This window comes from Benincasa hispida, chromosome 6 (assembly GCF_009727055.1).
Source record: "Benincasa hispida cultivar B227 chromosome 6, ASM972705v1, whole genome shotgun sequence".
NCBI lineage: Eukaryota > Viridiplantae > Streptophyta > Magnoliopsida > Cucurbitales > Cucurbitaceae > Benincasa > Benincasa hispida.
In genome coordinates, this window is record NC_052354.1 from 44,755,940 (window position 1) to 44,775,191 (window position 19,252).

The following is a 19,252-nucleotide window of genomic DNA, read 5'->3' on the forward strand; positions in this document are numbered from 1 at the left end:
TTTTATATATTTATTTATTTTATTATATATTATTATTATATTATATTTTCTCTAGATGTTTTGGTTTGTAGATGAGGTTTATACATGAATTTGAATCGAAAAAAGACAGGTTCACAGCTCTCTCATAATATCTAAAACTAAAAACCTAACATTGCTTTCTTTTCTTCTATTAGTATTTATTGGCGTTCATCAGTTTATGACATTATAAAATTAAAATATAAATAATTATTGTTGCACACTTAGATGGATGTGCCAACATAAGCATAGTACTACTGTTAACTACCACTCCCATATTACCAAATATCAGCATTTGAAATATGAATCGTCCAAAGAAGCTTCCATGTTGCTAATATACTCTAACTTGGAAATCAGATGAGCATAACAAGTGAAGAGATTCAAGAACGCATGTCTAAACCAATTAAACTAAAGTTAGATTCACTAGAAAGAAAAAGATTGATCTACATTTTTGTAAAATAATGTTCATAAATATTACACTGAGACGATAGAAACAAGTGAAAAAAAATGGGTGATGTTAATAATCAAAACCTCCCTCCATCAAATGATACATTCAAATAAATATACTGGGTAGTTCTCATAAATTAAGTCACGAAGAAACCCAGACAGATGGATGTTAAATGTAGAAGTATATGATCAAATATGAAAACTTTACTTTCTTCATTCTGATTTCTCTGATTTGTCCTCAAATGCAAGGTTGAATATCTGGCTGTACTCATCCACAAAATGAACATCAAGACCTTCTTTCACATTGGAAGCAAGCTCATCAAAGTCCCTCCTGTTTGCAGAAGGGAATATTATGGTCTTTACCTCACTTCTCCTTGCAGCTATAGCCTTCTCCTTCACCTGTAAAAACAGTACACGAGGAGAAGCAATTTGAATAGTCTGATGAATGTGACCCAAACCGATGCGAAACGGACTAAAAACCAAATCAAAAATGACAAAATCTGTCCAAATTGAACTGGACTGTTTTTTAGTTTTATGATTTAGAATATCAAATCAACTAACTATTCAACCAATCAATCCATCATTTTGGTCCCTCAGTTCCCGAGCAGTCTAAAGTTGGCATATAAAAGAGAGATTATAGCGGATAATAAAAATTCTTCAACTTACCCCACCAATTGGAAGAATTTTTCCAGTCAAAGTTACTTCTCCAGTCATGGCTAGATCCTTTTTGACAGGCTTCTTCATGGCAAGTGACAACAGAGATGTCATCATGGTGCAACCAGCACTCGGCCCATCCTTCGGCGTTGCTCCAGCAGGAACGTGAAGATGAAGTTTGGTATTTGCAAAGAAAGGATTGTCTGGCTCTTTTTCGAGCAATATAGCTCGGGCAAGAGTGTGAGCAATTTGAGCACTTTCTTTCATGACATCTCCAAGCTGACCGGTTAGATGGAGCGCACCTTTGCCCTCTCCTTGCTCAACCTGAGTGGTTTCTATGTAGAGAGTGGAACCTCCCATGGCGGTCCAAGCAAGCCCCATCACAACTCCAACTGGTGTCCTGTCGTAAATGCGCTCTGCATGGAAAACTGGTTTTCCCACATAATCAGCTAGATTTGTCGAGTCAACCCTCACTTTCTCCAGTTCGCTGGTGAAATCCGATTCATCCTGCCAAAGTCATGAAAATTTCAAAACATGAAAGTTGCTCAAGTCGCTCCAATTTTGTTTAGATTTGAGAGTCGAGATATATTTCAGTCTCCTATGCAGAGAAAGAGGGAGAAATTCCAGGTAGGTTTACATGGATAATAAACTTATTTTTTCTTAAATAAATACCTTGGCATCCACAGGTTGATTGGGACGAGAATCATCCACTAGAAGATCACTGGATATCTTCTCGGATTCAGCAGAGGATTCGATATTTTGATCTTGGCTACTTTTGTTGATCAATTCACCATCACCTTGACTCTCGCTTCCACTACTGCTTTTACTTGATTCATCTATAATATCTACCTTTTCTTCATTAGATTCAACAATCTCCGCCGGTGCAGGTTCATTCGATACTCCTTGTCTTACAAGCTGAAGAGCAATCTGCCACATTACAAATAAAATTACATGGTAAGGTTCTTTATCCTTTGATCCATGCAACAGCTCCAAGATATTTCACCGAAAATTCATACAAGTACAATGGGATTAGCAAAGAAGATATCTTACGGCCTGTTGAAACTCTAATAGTTCTCATTACCAAATAAATCCCAAGATCAATCTAAAAAGCTGAGTACTTTCACAAACCTTGCGATAGATCTTTTCGATGTGCTTCTGGAGATTTCTAACCCCAGCTTCTCGGCAGTAGTTTTCTATGAGACCAAGAAGGGCAGCATCAGTCACTTCGACCTGAAATTAATTGAAATTCAAGTTTCATGAATAACAGGTGCCTCAGGTAGAGAGAAAGAGAGAGAGACCTGTTGGGGTTTAATCCCACACGCTTCGCGTGTAGCTTTCTCCAAGTAGCCCCTTGCTATGTGCATCTTCTCATCAGTAATATATCCAGCAATGGCAATGACCTCCATTCTGTCAAGAAGAGGATTGGGTATCATTTCAACAACATTCGCTGTGCAGACGAAAAGAACCTGTAATAGACATTTCCAAACGGTAAGCCACTTATAGTAGAACTTGAGCCCCAATTTCACGTGCTAACTTCCATTTAAAAGAATTATACAAAATGATTCAATCTTATGACCAACAGAGAAACTTATCAACTAACCCACCCACCTTTGAAAGGTCAATTGGAACATCAAGATAGTGGTCCAAAAAGTTAGCATTCTGCTCAGGATCAAGAAGCTCCAACAAAGCACTAGCAGGATCTCCAGAATGACCTCTCCCAAGCTGCATGAAGCAAGTTAAATGATCAGATGAACGACTAAATTATCAAGCCACTCAGTTAAAAATGTATCGAAAGATTTAATTGCCTGAGACTAACATATAGACTTCACATGAACAAGGTTAATTCCGGTTCATTCTCATGTGATAGTTTATAATATGTGCATGAGAGAGAGAGAGATGTTAAAATCAATCAGACTATCCGATCACCATATACCTACCTTGTCTATCTCATCAATTAGCACAAGAGGATTAGCAGTTCCAACGTTTTTAAGACACTGCACCATCTTTCCTGGCATTGCACCAATATAGGTTCGCCGATGACCCTGGATGCAATTTTGCAGTTAGCATACATGCAGTAACTTTGTAACTGTATAAGGATACAAATCAAGACATTTGCAAGTACCTTAATTTCAGCAACATCACTTAGTCCTCCAACAGAAAATCTGAAGAACTTACGATTCAAGGCCCGAGCTATTGAACGACCAATGCTGGTTTTTCCCACTCCAGGTGGACCAGAGAGACAAATGATTTTTCCTGCCAAGTTGCAAACTCCTTTGTTAGCAAATTAACAAATAAAAACTATAGTTATTTTTTTCTTTAAGAAAAAACCAATAATAACTTTTAGAAGAGTAAGATAAAAATAATAGTTGATCGTCATTCTAAGCATATTGTGATACATGTCATAAACAATTAACCAATTCTGTTTACTTCAGCATTGCCTAGAAATACAAGAACAATACTCGCACGACTCTAGCACATTGTTCATCTGAAAATCACCAAGCATACCAAGGAAACAATTCTGATTTCATTGGACATCTAACTAGACACGGTAATAAAGAAGAAAATACAGTGCAGGACAACATCCATCAAGATGTAGTTGTCTGGAAAGACACCAGCAAGCCAGCAAAAAGCATGAAAGAAGTGAGTCAAGGAGCATGGAACAAGGACTTCTTATAGTATATTATTTTTGTTGGAAATAAGGGGCTTTGTTTATAGTTTATAGTCCCAAGGGTATTTTAGTATTTTACTTTACCCTAGGTTTATTTCCTTTTTTATTTTAGGGCTTGCTAGAGCCTGTAACTTTCATTATGTGTTAAAATAATAAAAAGAGACTCTCTATCGTGGTTTTTTCTCCCTATTCTAGGGTTTTCTATGTAAACCTAGTGTTCTCTATTTTCTATCTTTTAACATGGTATCAGAGTGTGGTGGCGAAACCCTAGTCGCCATCGGCAAAAACCAACCGATGCAAGATAATCTTAGTTTTGTACCAGCCTCGCTTCCGCCACAACTGCCGATGGGGCCTTTGACCACCAACGCTACTGTTGCCACTATCGATACTGTCATTGTTACTACTGTCCAAGCTGTGGTTAATCGATACCTTCAGTCCTTGCATATCCGTCCAACTCTAGCGCTGCCGCAACCCTTTGATGGAAACCCTAGTGCCGCCACCCTTTTCACAATGCCACCGACATTCCTCCCTTGTTACCGAGAGCCACACTACCTATCCCTCCAACCTCACTGTCAATAGCCAAAACCTACACCTTGAAGCTGAGATTGGTGAGTCGTCCGCCTACCATAGAGGTAAATCCCCTGTCGCAGCAACGTCTCGGAATCCCCAGCTCTTTTCCCTTTCAGTCGTAAGCAACCTATCTGCAGCCATTCGTGCACTTCCTCATCATGAGCTGCCTAGTTATGAACATCAAGGTTCGATTGGTTTATCTCCGATAATGGTTCAACAATAGTTGGCTAATCTCCAAGCAAGTTTTCAGCAACAAATCGCTGCTTTTGGGGCAACCCTGGGTGCTTCCACAAACTTAAATTCTAGTATGAATTCTGATATTCCTTCAGGTCTATCGATGTATCCAGAGAATCCGGTAACCTCTTTCCCTGCTTTAACTACTTCAAACTATTTGTCTGGATCTATGGGAAGTTCCATAGGGTTAATTGCAGGAGAAAAGTTGAATGGTCAGAATTATTTCTCCTGGTCTCAGTCCATTAAAATGACTCTTGAGGGGCGTCACATGTTTGGGTATCTAACTGGTGAGATACCAAGACCTAGGCCAAGGGATCCTCAGAGTGCATTTGGAAAAGAGAAGACTCCTTGCTTCGATCACTGTTGATAAATAGTATGGAACCTTAGATAGGGAAACCGTTGTTGTATGCTGCGACTACTCAAGATATCTGGGATGCAGTTCAAAAATAATATTCTAAGAGGCAGAATGCATCTCGTCTTTACACTCTGTGTAAACAGGCTCACGAGTGCAAACAAAAGACGGTAGATGTCATTTCATACTTTAACAAATTGTCCCTAATCTAGCAGGAGATGGACCTGTGTCATGAAATTATCTGGGATCGTCCTTGTAGAGGTGTTCAGTATTCCAAGATTGGAAGTCGATCGTGTCTATGATTTCCTAGCTGGTTTGAACCCCAAGTTCGATGTAGTGCGAGGTCGTATATTGGGACAGGGGCCTATACCTTTGCTTATGGAAGTGTGTTCTAAGGTTCGTCTAGAGGAAGACAGAGCCAATGCTATGAACATTACGACTGTATCTGCTATTGATTCTACTGTTTTCAGTGCGAAATTATCTGGTTCTGATAATGACAAGCAAAATGGGAAACAGACCCGATGTGTGAAAATTGCAAGAAACCTTGGCATACAAAAGATCAGTGCTGGAAGTCACATGGTAGACTATCGAATGGCAGAAGATGTCCTCCAAGTGACAAACCCAATCTTGGTCGGGCTCTTATGAGTGAATCTGCGAGTGCCCCTAGTCACTACCTCGGGTGAATTACCAAAGTGACCCTAGTATCTCTTCCCATGAGACCGTTGCTCGATTAGGTACCTCTCAATCCTTAAGCCGCCTCAGCATAAATGGTAAGAAACCATGGATACTTGATTCAGGGGCTACAAATCATTTGACTGGATCTCCTGATAATTTTCTATCATATCTTCCGAGTACTGGTAATGAAAAGATTCGGATTGCAGATGGGTCCTTTGCTCCTATTGCAGGCAAGGGTCATATTTCTCCTTTTGATAGTTTATCTTTACAGAATGTGCTGCATGTACCCAAAATATCTTACAATTTACTATCTATTAGTAAGATAACTAAAGATCTGAATTGTCAAGTTACCTTCTCACCAGATAATGTTTTCTTTGAGCTCGGGGAAGACGATTGGCACTGCTCGACACAATAGGGGACTCTATTTCCTTGATGATGATGATGCTTCCTCTAGGAACTGTTATAGGACTAGTTTGTTGTCTTTTTATTTTTCAACTTCAGAAAAAGATTGTATGTTGTGGCATTTTCGCCTTGGTCATCCAAATTTCAAATATATGAAATATTTATTTCCTCATTTATTCAATAAAGTTGATGTCTTTTCTCTATCTTGTGATATGTGCATTCGTGCAAAACAGCATACGAGTCACCTTTCCATCTCAACCTTACAAACCTTTTTAGCCCTTCACCCTTATTCATAGTGATGTTTGGGGTCCCTAGAGTATTACCACCTCTTCGGGGAAATGGTGGTTTGTGACCTTTATTGATGATCATACCCAGGTTTTTCTCCTCACTGATAAATCTGAGGTTTCATTGGTATTTCAACAATTTTACACTATTGTTGAGACTCGGTTCAACACCAAAATTGCTATTCTTCATAGTGATAATGGTCGTGAGTTCCTTAATAACACTCTTCGTGATTTTCTGTCTTCTAAAGGCATTGTCCACCAAAGCTCATGTTCCTATACACCTCAACAAAATGGAGTAGCTGAAAGGAAAAACCGTCGCCTTCTTGAGGTTGCACGGTCTCTCATGTTGTCTACTTCAATCCATCTTACTTATGGGAGGATGCAGTTTTGACTGCAGCTCATCTTATTAATTGAATGTTTTCCCATGTCCTCCAACTCCAAACCCCTCTTAAATACCTCAAGGAGTCATACCCTACCACGTGACTTATTCCTGATGCCCCTCTTCGGGTTTTTGGATGCACTACCTTTGTCCATAGTCATGGCCCTAACCAAACTAAGTTTACCCCTCGTGTTAAAAAATGTGTCTTCGTTGGGTATCCCCTTCACCAACGAGGTCATAAATGCTTCCACCCTTCTTCTTGAAAATACTTCATCTCCATGGATGTAAGTTGTAACGTTCCTTAAGGATAAACCTTTCTTTCTCGTTAATCATCTTCAAGGGGAGAGTGCTTGTAGAGAATAACTGGTCCACGTCTTCAGTCCCTACTAACCCTCCTGAACTCCTTCCTGAACCCATCTTGAGTACCCATGACACCGTTCTACCAACTAAATAAGTCCCTTGGATAACCTACTACAGGAAGAATCTCATAAAGGAAATGGTGTCCCCTACTACTCTACCAACTCTGGTCCATGAATTTGAACCAACGCAAGCTCAAGGTACTACTGGCCCTGATAATACTAACTTATGTGTTGAGGATGATATTGTCGATCTAGCTGAGAATGACAGGAATGATATGTTAATTCCAGAGAATAACAGCGTTACAAGCACTGATGAGACTTCGACAGAAATACAAAAGGGTGAGATTCTTCGTCAGGCTGGAAAATGTAATCAAAATCCCATTACAGATGAGGAATCAGACAAACCAAAGGATTATGATATCTCTCTTGACATGCCCATTGCATTGAGAAAGGACACCAAACCCTGCACCAAGTACCCCATGTGTAGTTGTATGTCTTACAGTAATCTGTCTTATGAGTTCAGGCCATTCACTACCAACTTTGATACAGTAACAATACCGAAAAACATACATATGGCTATGGAAATTCCTGAGTGGAAGACAGACGTCATGGATGAAATGGAGCTTTTGAAAAGAATAATACGTGGGTTGCTCTTCCTAAAGAGCATAAAACAGTTGGATGCAAGTGGGTGTTCACTATGAAGTATAAATCAGATGGAACTCTAGACAGGTACAAGGCCAGACTTGTAGCAAAAGAGTTTACTCAAACTTATGGGATAGATAATTCTGAGACTTTCTCTCCTATAGCGAAGTTAAACACGATCCGGGTCCTTCTTTCTATTGTAGTTAATAAAGACTGGTCTCTCCATCAACTTGATGTGAAAAATGCATTTCTGAATGGTGAATTAGAAGAAGTGGTTTATATGAGCCATCCCCAGGTTTTGAAGCTCAGTTTGATCATCAGGTTTGTAAACTCAGGAAGTCTTTGTATGGTTTGAAACAGTCTGCGAGAGCGTGGTTCGACAGGTTTACTATCTTTGTTAAGTCCCAATGTTTCACTCAGGGACACACTGATCACACGTTATTTACAAAAAGGTCAATATCCGGGAAAATTGTTGTTCTAATTGTGTATGTTGATATTGTCCTGTCAGGAGATGATGCTGCTGAGATCACCAGGTTGAAAAAGAAAATAACTAATGAGTTTGAGATCAAAGATCTAGGGAATCTAAAGCATTTCCTTGGAATGGAGGTGGCAAGACCAAGGGAAGGGATCTCTGTCTAACAATAGAAATACACTCTTGACCTGTAAAGAAACAGGTATGACTGAATATAAACCTGCTGACACTCCTGTTAAATTCAATGCAAAATTGGGAGATTCTGTTGACAAAGTTCCTGTTGATAAAGAGATGTATCAGCGTCTTGTGGGAAAGCTGATTTACTTATCTCACACTAGACCAGATATTTCCTATACTGTCAGTGTTGTTATGCAAGCACCCTACGAAGAACATATGGAAGCTGTGAATTGGATTCTAAGATATTTGAAAAGTTCACCAGGTAAAGGTCTGATGTTCATTAAAACTGACGGGAAATGCATTGAGGCTTATATCAACTTTGATTGGGCAGAATCAGTTATGACAGAAAGTCTACCACTGGATATTGTACTTTTGTGTGGGGTAACCTAGTTACTTGGAGAAGTAAGAAGCAAAGTGTTGTTGCTAGAAGCAGTGCTGAAACTAAATACAGAGCTATGAGTTTGGGAATCTATGAAGAAATCTAGTTGAAGAAAGTTCTATTTGATCTACACCAAGACAGTGTTCTACCCATGAAGCTCTATTGTGATAATAAAGCGGCTATAAGCATAGCCAATAATCCTGTGCAACATGATAGAACGAAACATGTGGAGATTGATAGACACTAAAAGAGAAACTGGACAATGGCAGTATCTGTATTCCGTATATTCCATCTAGTCAACAAGTTGCTAATGTTCTCACCAAAGGGTTACTCGGGCAAAGTTTTGACTTATATAAGAAGCAAAGTGTTGTTGCTAGAAGCAATACGGAAACTAAATATAGAGCTATTAGTTTGGGAATCTGTGAAGAAATCTGGTTGAAGAAAGTTTTGTTTAATCTACACCAAGACAGTGTTCTACCCATGAAGCTCTATTGTGATAATAAAGCGGTTATAAGCATAGCCAATAATCCTGTACAACATGATAGAACGAAATATGTGGAGATTGACAAACACTTTATAAAAGAGAAACTGGACAATGGCAATATCTGTATTCTGTATATTCCATCTAGTCAACAAGTTGTTGATGTTCTCACCAAAGGGTTACTCAGGCAAAGTTTTGACTTGTGTATTAGCAAGTTGTGATTGACATCTACTACCCAACTTGAGGGGAAGTGTTGGAATAAGGGGCTTTACTGATAGTTTATAGCCCAAGGATATTTTAGTATTTTACTTTACCCTAGGTTTATTTCCTTTTTTATTTTAGGGCTTACTAGAGTCTATAAATAGTTCTATTGTAACTTTTTTTGTGTGTTAAAATAATAAAAAAAGACTCTATCGTGGGTTTTTCTCCCTGTTCTAGAGTTTTCCACGTAAACCTAGAATTCTCTATTTTCTATCTTTTAACAATTTTAACCACAATCAGAAAAACAACAGGGCACAGAGACAAAACCTTGTGAACTTCCTCTCAGCTTTCCAACCGCAATAAACTCGAGGATTCTTTCTTTGACATCAGTTAATCCATAATGATCTTCATCAAGAATTTTTTGGGCACCAAGGACATCAAAATTCTCATCACTGCAGATGTAAAATAAGTGACAAATGTCACATTCCCCATCATTGCATCAGCGAGTCATAAATGTATACTGCACGTGCAGAGATAGAAATTCACAAACCTGTAAACTCCCCAAGGAAGTGCAGTCAACCAATCCAGATAGTTCCTTGTAACATTAAACTCACTCGAACTGGCCTCTAATAACTGCAGCTTTGCAAGCTCTTCTTCTATGACTTGCGCCACATGTGGTGGACATTTGTCTTTGATTGGTTCAAGTCTTTCCCTAAACTTCGCTGCAGCAGATGTAAAATATTGGCATAACTATAATAGATGAAAAGAATAAATGAACGGCAAAGCCTAGCATCGTCTATGTAGGCTGCCAACAATCACCACCATAACTGACTAGTTTCTCGTCTCTTATTAGATCAAAAAATCTAGAATAAAAACAATCACCACCATAACATTTTCAAGGATAGAGAGTACATCTGAATTCATTATTAAGCATGTTCCCAGAAATTCAGCAGGAGTTCCCTATGATGATATATGGAGGATTCAGAATACATCCTTTTCAATTATTCAAATCTTCAACATACAAACTCTTTTGGGAGACTTTATAACACACTTCAAGTCTAAAGGCATCAATCTATTGCAGATATCTTCTTAATGGTTTACTCAATTAAATACCAAGTTAGTTCGAGGAATTCCCTATGCAATTTATATCAGGTATATATACAGAACAAAACAGAATCATCACTTGCAAGTTTTACCATGGGTTCACAGAGGCTCACCTGAAAGAGCTGTTTTGTCATCTGTCTCCAGTCCCAGCTCCTGAACATAGACCATTTCAATAAAGTGTCTCAAAAGTTTGAAACAAGAGGAAAGCCTTGCTCGTAACAAGTTACTAGGAAGTGGACTATATTAGCAGATTGATAATAATGTGATGATGAAGATAGTACAAACCTTTTTAATAGCTTTAAGTTGCTCGTTCAATAAGTAACGGCGTTGCTCGCCACTTATCTTCTCCTCAATTGCCTTCGCTATAGATTCCTATTTTAACCATTTAAAGGACAGTATCAGCAAGCCCAATCACCTTCAATATATTAAAAGAAGGAATATTTGTGAATCCAATTGAACATTTCCAAACATATATCCCTTCTTTCAATCACTCTTAGCACATTGATCAATAGCACCAATAAATGGAAGGTTAACAGAAAATGAATGCTCATAAGATCACAAAGTTTTTCGATTTTCATTATTGTCCATAAGGTTAGTACCTATTTTTTTATAATGAAAATTAAAATTTCTATAAGCATGTGCACGTGGTAATTAACTAGTCTTATACATTGTTCAAAATATGAAATATCAAGAAAATTTTACGACATACCTGAATCTTGTTTATTTCCATCTCCTTCTTCAATAATTCTAGTGTAAGCTTTAATCGTTTATATACCTAAGTCAGAGGGAGAAAAAGAGTAAGAGATCAAATCAAACCAATGAAATCAGCTACAAAGTTGATTAATGCCAGACTGCACCAAGTTAAATCTACAATCATATCTATGAAGATGATTGATCTTTTTGCCTTGAAAACGTAAAAATCTATCTTACCAAGGATGTCATCCAACCCAATACATCTACCAGAATTTTTAAAAGAGTTGGTCAAATATCTGCTTACATCTAATTCTTCAAGCACTTGCTGGCATTGTAATTTATTTGCTCCAGATATTGCTGCCCCAAAATCTGCTAATCTTGGAAAATTGAAATCACCAATATGCTGCACATGACAGGGAAAAAAAACGCAATCAAAATAGAAGTATGCTGAAGAACCTGAACGGTCAAGTTCTGCTTACATCTAATTGTTCAAGTATGCTTGGATTGTTTTTTTATGTTTAGGATCTTTTCCTTTGATTTTTTTTTTTTTTTTTTTTCCTTTGTTTCTTTCTCACTAGAAGAGGTACCTGGGTGTATGTTTGAACATGATCCCTCCAAAGGGAACTGGTCTTCAAAACATCCCTTAGGGTAGATATAACCTCAAACGAAGTTGCCTTTATAACATCATCATCTTTATTATAAGGTTTATCCTGAATAAAAGCACAAGGAAAATTATCAACACAGAATGAAATCCGTTCTCAAAGGAAACATCATAAAAATGATTCAAACGAGAATTGTACAACCACGTACCTTGAGATGATCAACTTTCACAGTTAGAGGATCCTCACTAACCTATATAGAAACCGTAAGTATAGTCAGCTTAGTAATTCACACAATCACATAAAAGTGTGATTCAAAATCATTAAGAAAAAAATATATTATTTAGGGGTCAGATAACATATGGTCGGGGAAGAGAAAGTGCAGAATAGTTATGTATTAAATTATTCATATAATACCATCTCTGTAATTCGAAGTCTTCTATGACCAATAAGCACCACCTGGTCTCCTTGGATACTTGAAATCTGAAATAACAATACAAAGCACATAGAATCAACTCATATGAACTAGACGTAAGAGCTTCATCCTGCTAAAGAAAAAAGTGCAAAAATTACACAAGTACCTGGGCAAGTGTGCCAACTTCATGAAGCCTATCATATAACTCCTTGCCTTTCAAATCACTAATATTTTTTTCTGTCTCGGATCCAGATACTACACTAGAATCGGTTCCTGGTTCATCCTTAAGAAGGAAGGTACCAGCATATGGAGCTTGCCTTCTTCTGCTTTCTTGCAGAGCGGCCAATAGTTTAGGATCCTGCAATAGATCATCACACATCTCAAGTCCTTTCCCCATAAAGAAGTCGATGCCCCAGTAAATTTGTTAAAATAGCAGCTAAGAATTGAGTAGAATTCAAATATAAACATGACACCAAAACCACAAAGGGAACTAAAAGAACAAAGTACATGGCAGCTCCTCAACTCAAATGAAAGGCAATGTGGTCCAATCATGCCAAATACTTATGATACCTTTACATAAATTGGCATGTAGAATCCAGGAAACAATGGCCTGTGCGGCAATGGCAACGCCAAAACCTGTCCAAAGAGAGAACACTTTTTTTTTAATAATAATAATAATAGTAATAAATAAACATTTTGGATCAGTCAAAATAAAAAATCAAACCGAACTAAACTGAAGACAAATCTTCTATAGCAGGTGATACGAAGTGGAATTATCACCAAAAAAAAATTATAACATCTAACTTGGTATCGTTCAACTTCCCAAGCTCAAATATTCATAAGAATGAAGCATTGTTCCTTTTATTATTATTCTGTCTCTCTTTAACCCTTCAGCCAAGTTAACCACCAATTCGAACACCAAATTCAATCCTCACAGTACAAAACATCACTGGCATTTCAAAGCTTCCAACTTCCCACATCATTTTCCCCAATTAAACAGACAAATCAATACAATGAAGGGAGAAAAGAGCATTCTTTCTCCTTTTCCTTCACTTTCTTCATCCACAAGTCGAGTACAAAATAAAAAACTGATACCAACCGTCAGATAATCCTCCGGTCGAGGATTCGTCGGAATAATAGCAGACGAAGATTTCGACGCAGCATCCTCCGCCCCAAGTTCCGTCGCCTTAGCCTCAATTTCACCCACCGGTTCCGACACATCACTGGCATCGGAGCAGAAAAACGCTCGACCAGTCAACCTCGTGCTTCTTCCGCCCAACCCTCTGAGAGAGCCAAGAACCCTAACTAGCGGCGATTCCAACTCGGTCGCCGGACGGAGATTCGGAGCCAGGTTGTGGAGGCGGCTCCGGAAACATGAGGAGTTCACAACCTTCAACATTGAATGGAAATCTAAAGACTAGTGAATTTCCTAGTGGGATTCTTGAAGTGAATATCAGTCCGGTGCTAATTGGGACGGTGGTTCTGATCGGTAACAACCGCCAACGACGGGCGAAGAGCTCTGCCAAAAAAAAAAAAAAAAAAAAAAAAGGTTTAGAAACAAGTAGGTAATGTTAAAACCCTTCGTAAAACCCTCGGTCAGTGCGTGATTTGACTGAATTACCCCTAATAATTTCATACTTTTTCATAATGATTTGAATTACTCCTTCCCTCTATTATTACTTCGAATACTTGAGTCATAAAGGTTATAAAGGTAAATTGATAATTATTTGAATGTTCTAGAATTTATTCACAAGTTTTTGCATTGATTTTGGTGACTACAAAAGTGGCCTAAAACAATTTTAGGGCATGATAATTATGTTTGGATGAATTAAATTGATAATTATTGTCCGTGTTTACGGTGCTAATTGAGTCAGAAATTTGTGGAAATTGAGTTGGATATATGGTGCAGTTTTTAAATGAAATTGGTTTTTTTTTTTTTTTTTTTGTTATTGTTGATTTTAATTTTCAATTGTAACAATTTTCTTAACTTTCTAAGACAAAAAAAAAAAAAAAAAAAAATCCAAATTCTTTTTCATTCTCAAAACAAAACAAATTCTCCACAAAGTGTCCATATACTAAAAGCAAAATTTTGAATTGAATTTTTGAACATTCAATTACATAATATAATTTTTCTCCATTTCTAAACACCATATTCCAAATAAATTATAACTAAACACAAATACTTAGCGGCATGAACACTGAATAATCTTGAAAATTGGACAACATTTTTTTCTCTTTTTGAAAATGTAACATATTTTGAACACTCAATTGCAAAACAATTATATTTTTCCACCAAAATACATGTCATAATCTATTAAAATGAACATTTTTCCTTATATGTGACAATCACTTTTTAACCCTCAATTTCTTGAAGAACACAACAAAAAAAAGTAATCCTACTAACTTAACATTATTATAAAAAAGAAATTATCATGTTCTACACATAAATGTTAGAGTACTCAATAACTTAACTGTTAATGTTTATATAATATGCGTTGTTTAGTGGTTCCAATGGTTATGGTTCAGGGTTTTTTATGGTTCTGGTGGAGTTAGGATTTATAGATTCTCATGCAACCTTTATTACATAGTAAAAAATAATTATTGAGTAATTAGATATTCTAGTTGCCAAATAATAAGTGTAGCTTAATGACTCCTAAACATTTTTTTATAACTACTATTTTTTTAGGCTTATCTTTTCAATTAATATGTGATTAGATTGACAAATAGCTTATGGACTTAGATTTGTTACATTGTGCACAACAGAAAAATATGTCATTTTAAATGAAAATGTTTAAAACTTTTGTACTTCAATGACACTTGAAAATGAAATATCAAGCTTTTTTTTATAGGTTAATCATACATTTCAATTGGTGCATTTTATACATATCCAACTATAAAAAGTAACATCATAGAAAAATATAAATGGAAGATTCTTTTCATAAAGTAGCAAGAAAAATAAAAATTATAGTTTCATATTAAACATATAGTACACTCATAATGAATGGTATATAAAATAACAACTATCTACAAGTAAATAATAATGTCCTCAACAATGTTCAAGTACATGTGAAAATAATTATTGGAGTGATTATGCAATTAATTTGGGTTTTATAAAAAAGATAACAAAGTAAAGTTAGATTGTAATAAATCTAAGTGTAAATAAAATTAAAACTAAAAAAAAACCTAATTAAGGTGGAAGAAGACCATATGATGAATTAATGCATTAAAATTAGCATTATATATCACATAAAATTTTAAAAAATAAAATTAGAGAGCCTCACATATGGTTTAGATCATTCATCTAAGAAATCCAACTCAAATACGATCTTTCATATAAGAAATCCAATTCAAATACAAAATCAACATTAGAAAGAATTCAATTTCAGATTCAGTATATGCATACAATTTTTTTTTTTAAAAAAAAAACAAAGCTTTTATGATTTGAAAATAAAATGATACAATTTCAATCAAACCCGACTAAACAAAATCAACATAAAGGGGATTTTTTTAAAACTCAATTTCAACTTCAGGACGTGCAGTGTCACAACCCCTCTCAGATTACCCTCTTAACCTAAAAAGAGATGTGATGGCAGTAGTTACCAATCTTCTTGTTGACACTTACTGCCTACTAATCTGTTAAATTTGTCTAAAAAACCCTGGAATAAACAAACATACATTTACTAACCAATTAACAGACATATATCAATAGGGTTTCATGGCAACCATCATATACAAGACATATGTACATACAAGATCCTGTGGGCCCCAACTTGCTAAAGTAGTCTCTATATGAGCAAAACATGTGTATAAATATTTGCAGAGCAAACACCTAGTCTTTTCTAAATTAGAGTCTTTGAGTGGAAAAGCAGCAACAAAGTTATTTTATAGGGTTTTAACGGCTACCTGGAAGGAAAAATATTTAAAAACGAAGTGAGTTACTAGCCCAGTGAGTGACTTAATTTCAACATAGTTCTCATGCTTAAAATTAAAATCAGATAATCGAATACTGAAATCTGAAAACTTGCCAAGAAAACATGTATAGAAACTTTAATCATATCACAATTGAAACATAACTAAGCTGATTATGAGTTAAGAGAGAACCCTTTTGCTCAAACCCTCAATGTCAAACCTTAGTCAAGAGAGAACCCTTTTGCTCAATCTCTTGACGTCAAATCTACCTACGTGCATGTGGTAATAGCTAAATACCATCATACTTTAGGTACTACTACTCAGATACCTTCTCAAGTCCTTCAGTATTGAGCTAAACTTAATCAACATAAAGCTTATTTACTAAAAACATGGTATCTTAAAACATAGCTTACATAAGAACATGGTTATCTAACGCATGCCTTGAACATTAGGAGCACATTTGCTCAAACATAATAACATGTACTTACAACTTTAAACATGTTATAAAACTTCCTTTTAAAAGCTAGCATCATGCGTTAATAAATTTTACTGAAAACATGCTTCATAACTTTATAATCTAGCATGCGTTAATGACTTAGGAAACTTGTTTGCTTGAACTTACTGTAATATAACTAGCATAAGTATAAACTTTCATTAAACCATGGATTTCTAAAACATTTAGGAAAACAACTTAGTCACTCACAGATTTAGGCAATTCTTTTATGGTTGATAAACTTCCCCTATTGGTGTCAACCCTGTGAACATAAATATCATGTTTAGCTACTAGCATAGATCTCCTTGTAAGACTAACTTATATACATAATCTCACATTCAATCTTAATATAGGATTCCTTCATCAAATGCATACCTTAGGCATCCAACACTTAGAAATTTTCTTTGGACTTTAAGTCTTAGCTATGGCCAACTTGCTACACCAACGCATACACCATGCATTAACATATATCCTAGGCGCTCTAAACAGCCACACACGCCAACGCACACCTTGAAAAAGCTTATGCTCACAACTTCAGCACACGTTCGCACAACCTATTGCACAACCCAACACATGCTTGCACTTAGCCTAGCCTTGTACGCATGTCAACCTCTTGAGCTGCCTGCTTGTTCCTCCCAAGCAACTTCCTGCTTATTCAAAATTTCCAGACTCAATTTTGAGCTCGAATAATTTATTTTTCAGACCTTATCATGAAAAGTTTCCTTCTATAAACTTGTTTGAAATTGTCTTAACTAGCTTATCTTAAAGTTTGAGCTTAGAATTCTTCATGGTTTTTTTGGAGTCCTTCAATCTTTACCTATGGCCTATATTCACCCGAGAGCCTGGCCTACTTGGAAAATCTTCTGATTTCATCTTGATTCCTATGGAGATTTCTTTCAGCAGTCCTATATCATCAACTAGACTCACAAGGCTTTTGAATGGCTTTAGAGTCACTCTGATAGCACGAGTGAAACAGTCAAACCAAGCTTCTAAAGTTGGCCTTCTCTTTTATACCATAGATTACATGGTTCCTTTAAATTCTAAGTTGCCACCTCATCCCTTAAGTGGGATTAACTCATCTGATCATGACAGCTGGTTGTCCTAACCCGTGATTTAACTGAGTATCTTTCCTTAATCACCAACACATGACTTTTGTTAATGGCACTCATCAACGCAAGGCCTACTATCTTCACCATTGCATGCATCCTCTTGTCCAATGCCTAATGTTTCTTTTGTCGTGGCCCTGCTTTGAGCATCGCATAGCCTTAACCAACGCATACTTCACCGAGTAACGCATGCCTTATATGCCTTGCACCAATGCTATCAACACATACCTAAGCACACACACAACCTTCTAATGCCGAAGGCCTTCATGTCGTGCCCTACCTACCACTCGATGTATGTTCTGGCACATCTCACAACTTTTCCTCGCATAGACTCGTGGCCAACGCATAGCTTGCGCTCTGGCCAGCACGCACACTCAGCCTTAACGCCTAGGTAGCCTCGCTTATGTCGTGTGCTCAACGCCTCAACATCCTAACGCCTACACCCCCTTGCCTTACCGCATGCAACAATAACCTCTCAAGGCCTTGATCATCGTATGCTCCTTACTAGCGCATGGCAAGTCCTTAGCCAACACTTAGCCTTGTGGCCTACCTTCAACTTCCATAACCTTGGTTATCGCATACCACATGCTTCATGCACCCATGTTTCACAATCTTCATCGCAAGGCTACACTACACTTAGCCAAATTTCTACTTGCTAAAGCCAACATCTTACCACCCTAGACGTCATTTCTCAATACTCAAGGCTTTTCCTTTCTTCTTTAATCATCTTCATGCCCTTTCCTACAAACATAACATTAATTCATGCTTAAAATGTGTAACATATTAATGAACATACTGTTGGGATTGGTGTCCTAATTCTTCCGGAGTCTCATTGTTTATAATGATACACAATGTTTTATGAATAAAATAATTGTTATTTCATTCTGGTATTTACTCATATCTAATAAACAAAGCTTCATAGTTATCTTATGTAACTTAAGCATGTATATGTCATATACAAGTGGATCATACCTTAAATGATAACCTAGATAGGTCTGTAGTATAAGGATTAAGGTGGGATACATGATCCTAGTGACACTACGGATACAACCCTCTTTGTAGAGGTTTTCAAGTATTGTAAACTACTACAGATGGTAGATCCTGACCATTCATGTGGAGACATGCAAGTGGGGGTGTCCTATACAAAGAGTTTGTATAAGACTAGACTACGAGATGACTAGACTCTGTATATAACGTCGTTGATACTAGAGTCTTACATCTCACCTAAATGGCTATAGGTGACATGACCTCAATCCTGAGTGTTTTGGGAACTCATGCCTTTGAGGGCGGTCCTTTGATTAGTATGGGTGAGAGTGGCCAGATTGTTAACTCAACATGCCTACTTTTTTGGAGTTTGATTTGGGAGTTAGGAACTCAATACACAAGATAGAATTCACTCCTTTCCCGAAGCAGGGGTAAGTAGAGAGATTGCTCCCTTAAGGGCTGATTCCGGGGCTTGAACATAGTGGCCACAACTTCTCTTTGGAAGAGAGAACTCAGTCATAGTAGGACTATGGCTTATGTTCATTAAAGGGATCAGTG

At 37.0% G+C, this 19,252-nt stretch overlaps 1 protein-coding gene across 1 annotated transcript; it reads right to left on the reverse strand.

Moving 5' to 3' along the window:
* Nucleotides 1-439: 439 nt before the first annotated feature.
* On the reverse strand, nt 440-13,741 carry LOC120080427 (lon protease homolog 1, mitochondrial-like). The gene is made up of 20 exons (XM_039035082.1): nt 13,302-13,741; nt 12,773-12,838; nt 12,369-12,560; nt 12,205-12,270; nt 11,999-12,040; nt 11,776-11,898; nt 11,493-11,591; nt 11,205-11,270; nt 10,781-10,867; nt 10,609-10,648; nt 9,942-10,113; nt 9,719-9,843; nt 3,239-3,369; nt 3,054-3,158; nt 2,725-2,838; nt 2,415-2,582; nt 2,245-2,346; nt 1,789-2,043; nt 1,129-1,623; nt 440-861 (listed from the first exon to the last, which is right to left on the reverse strand). Exons 1-20 carry the CDS (start codon nt 13,599-13,601, stop codon nt 676-678), a joined length of 2,934 nt encoding a protein of 977 aa, XP_038891010.1. The 5' UTR covers nt 13,602-13,741; the 3' UTR covers nt 440-675.
* Between the last annotated feature and the right edge of the window lie 5,511 nt (nt 13,742-19,252).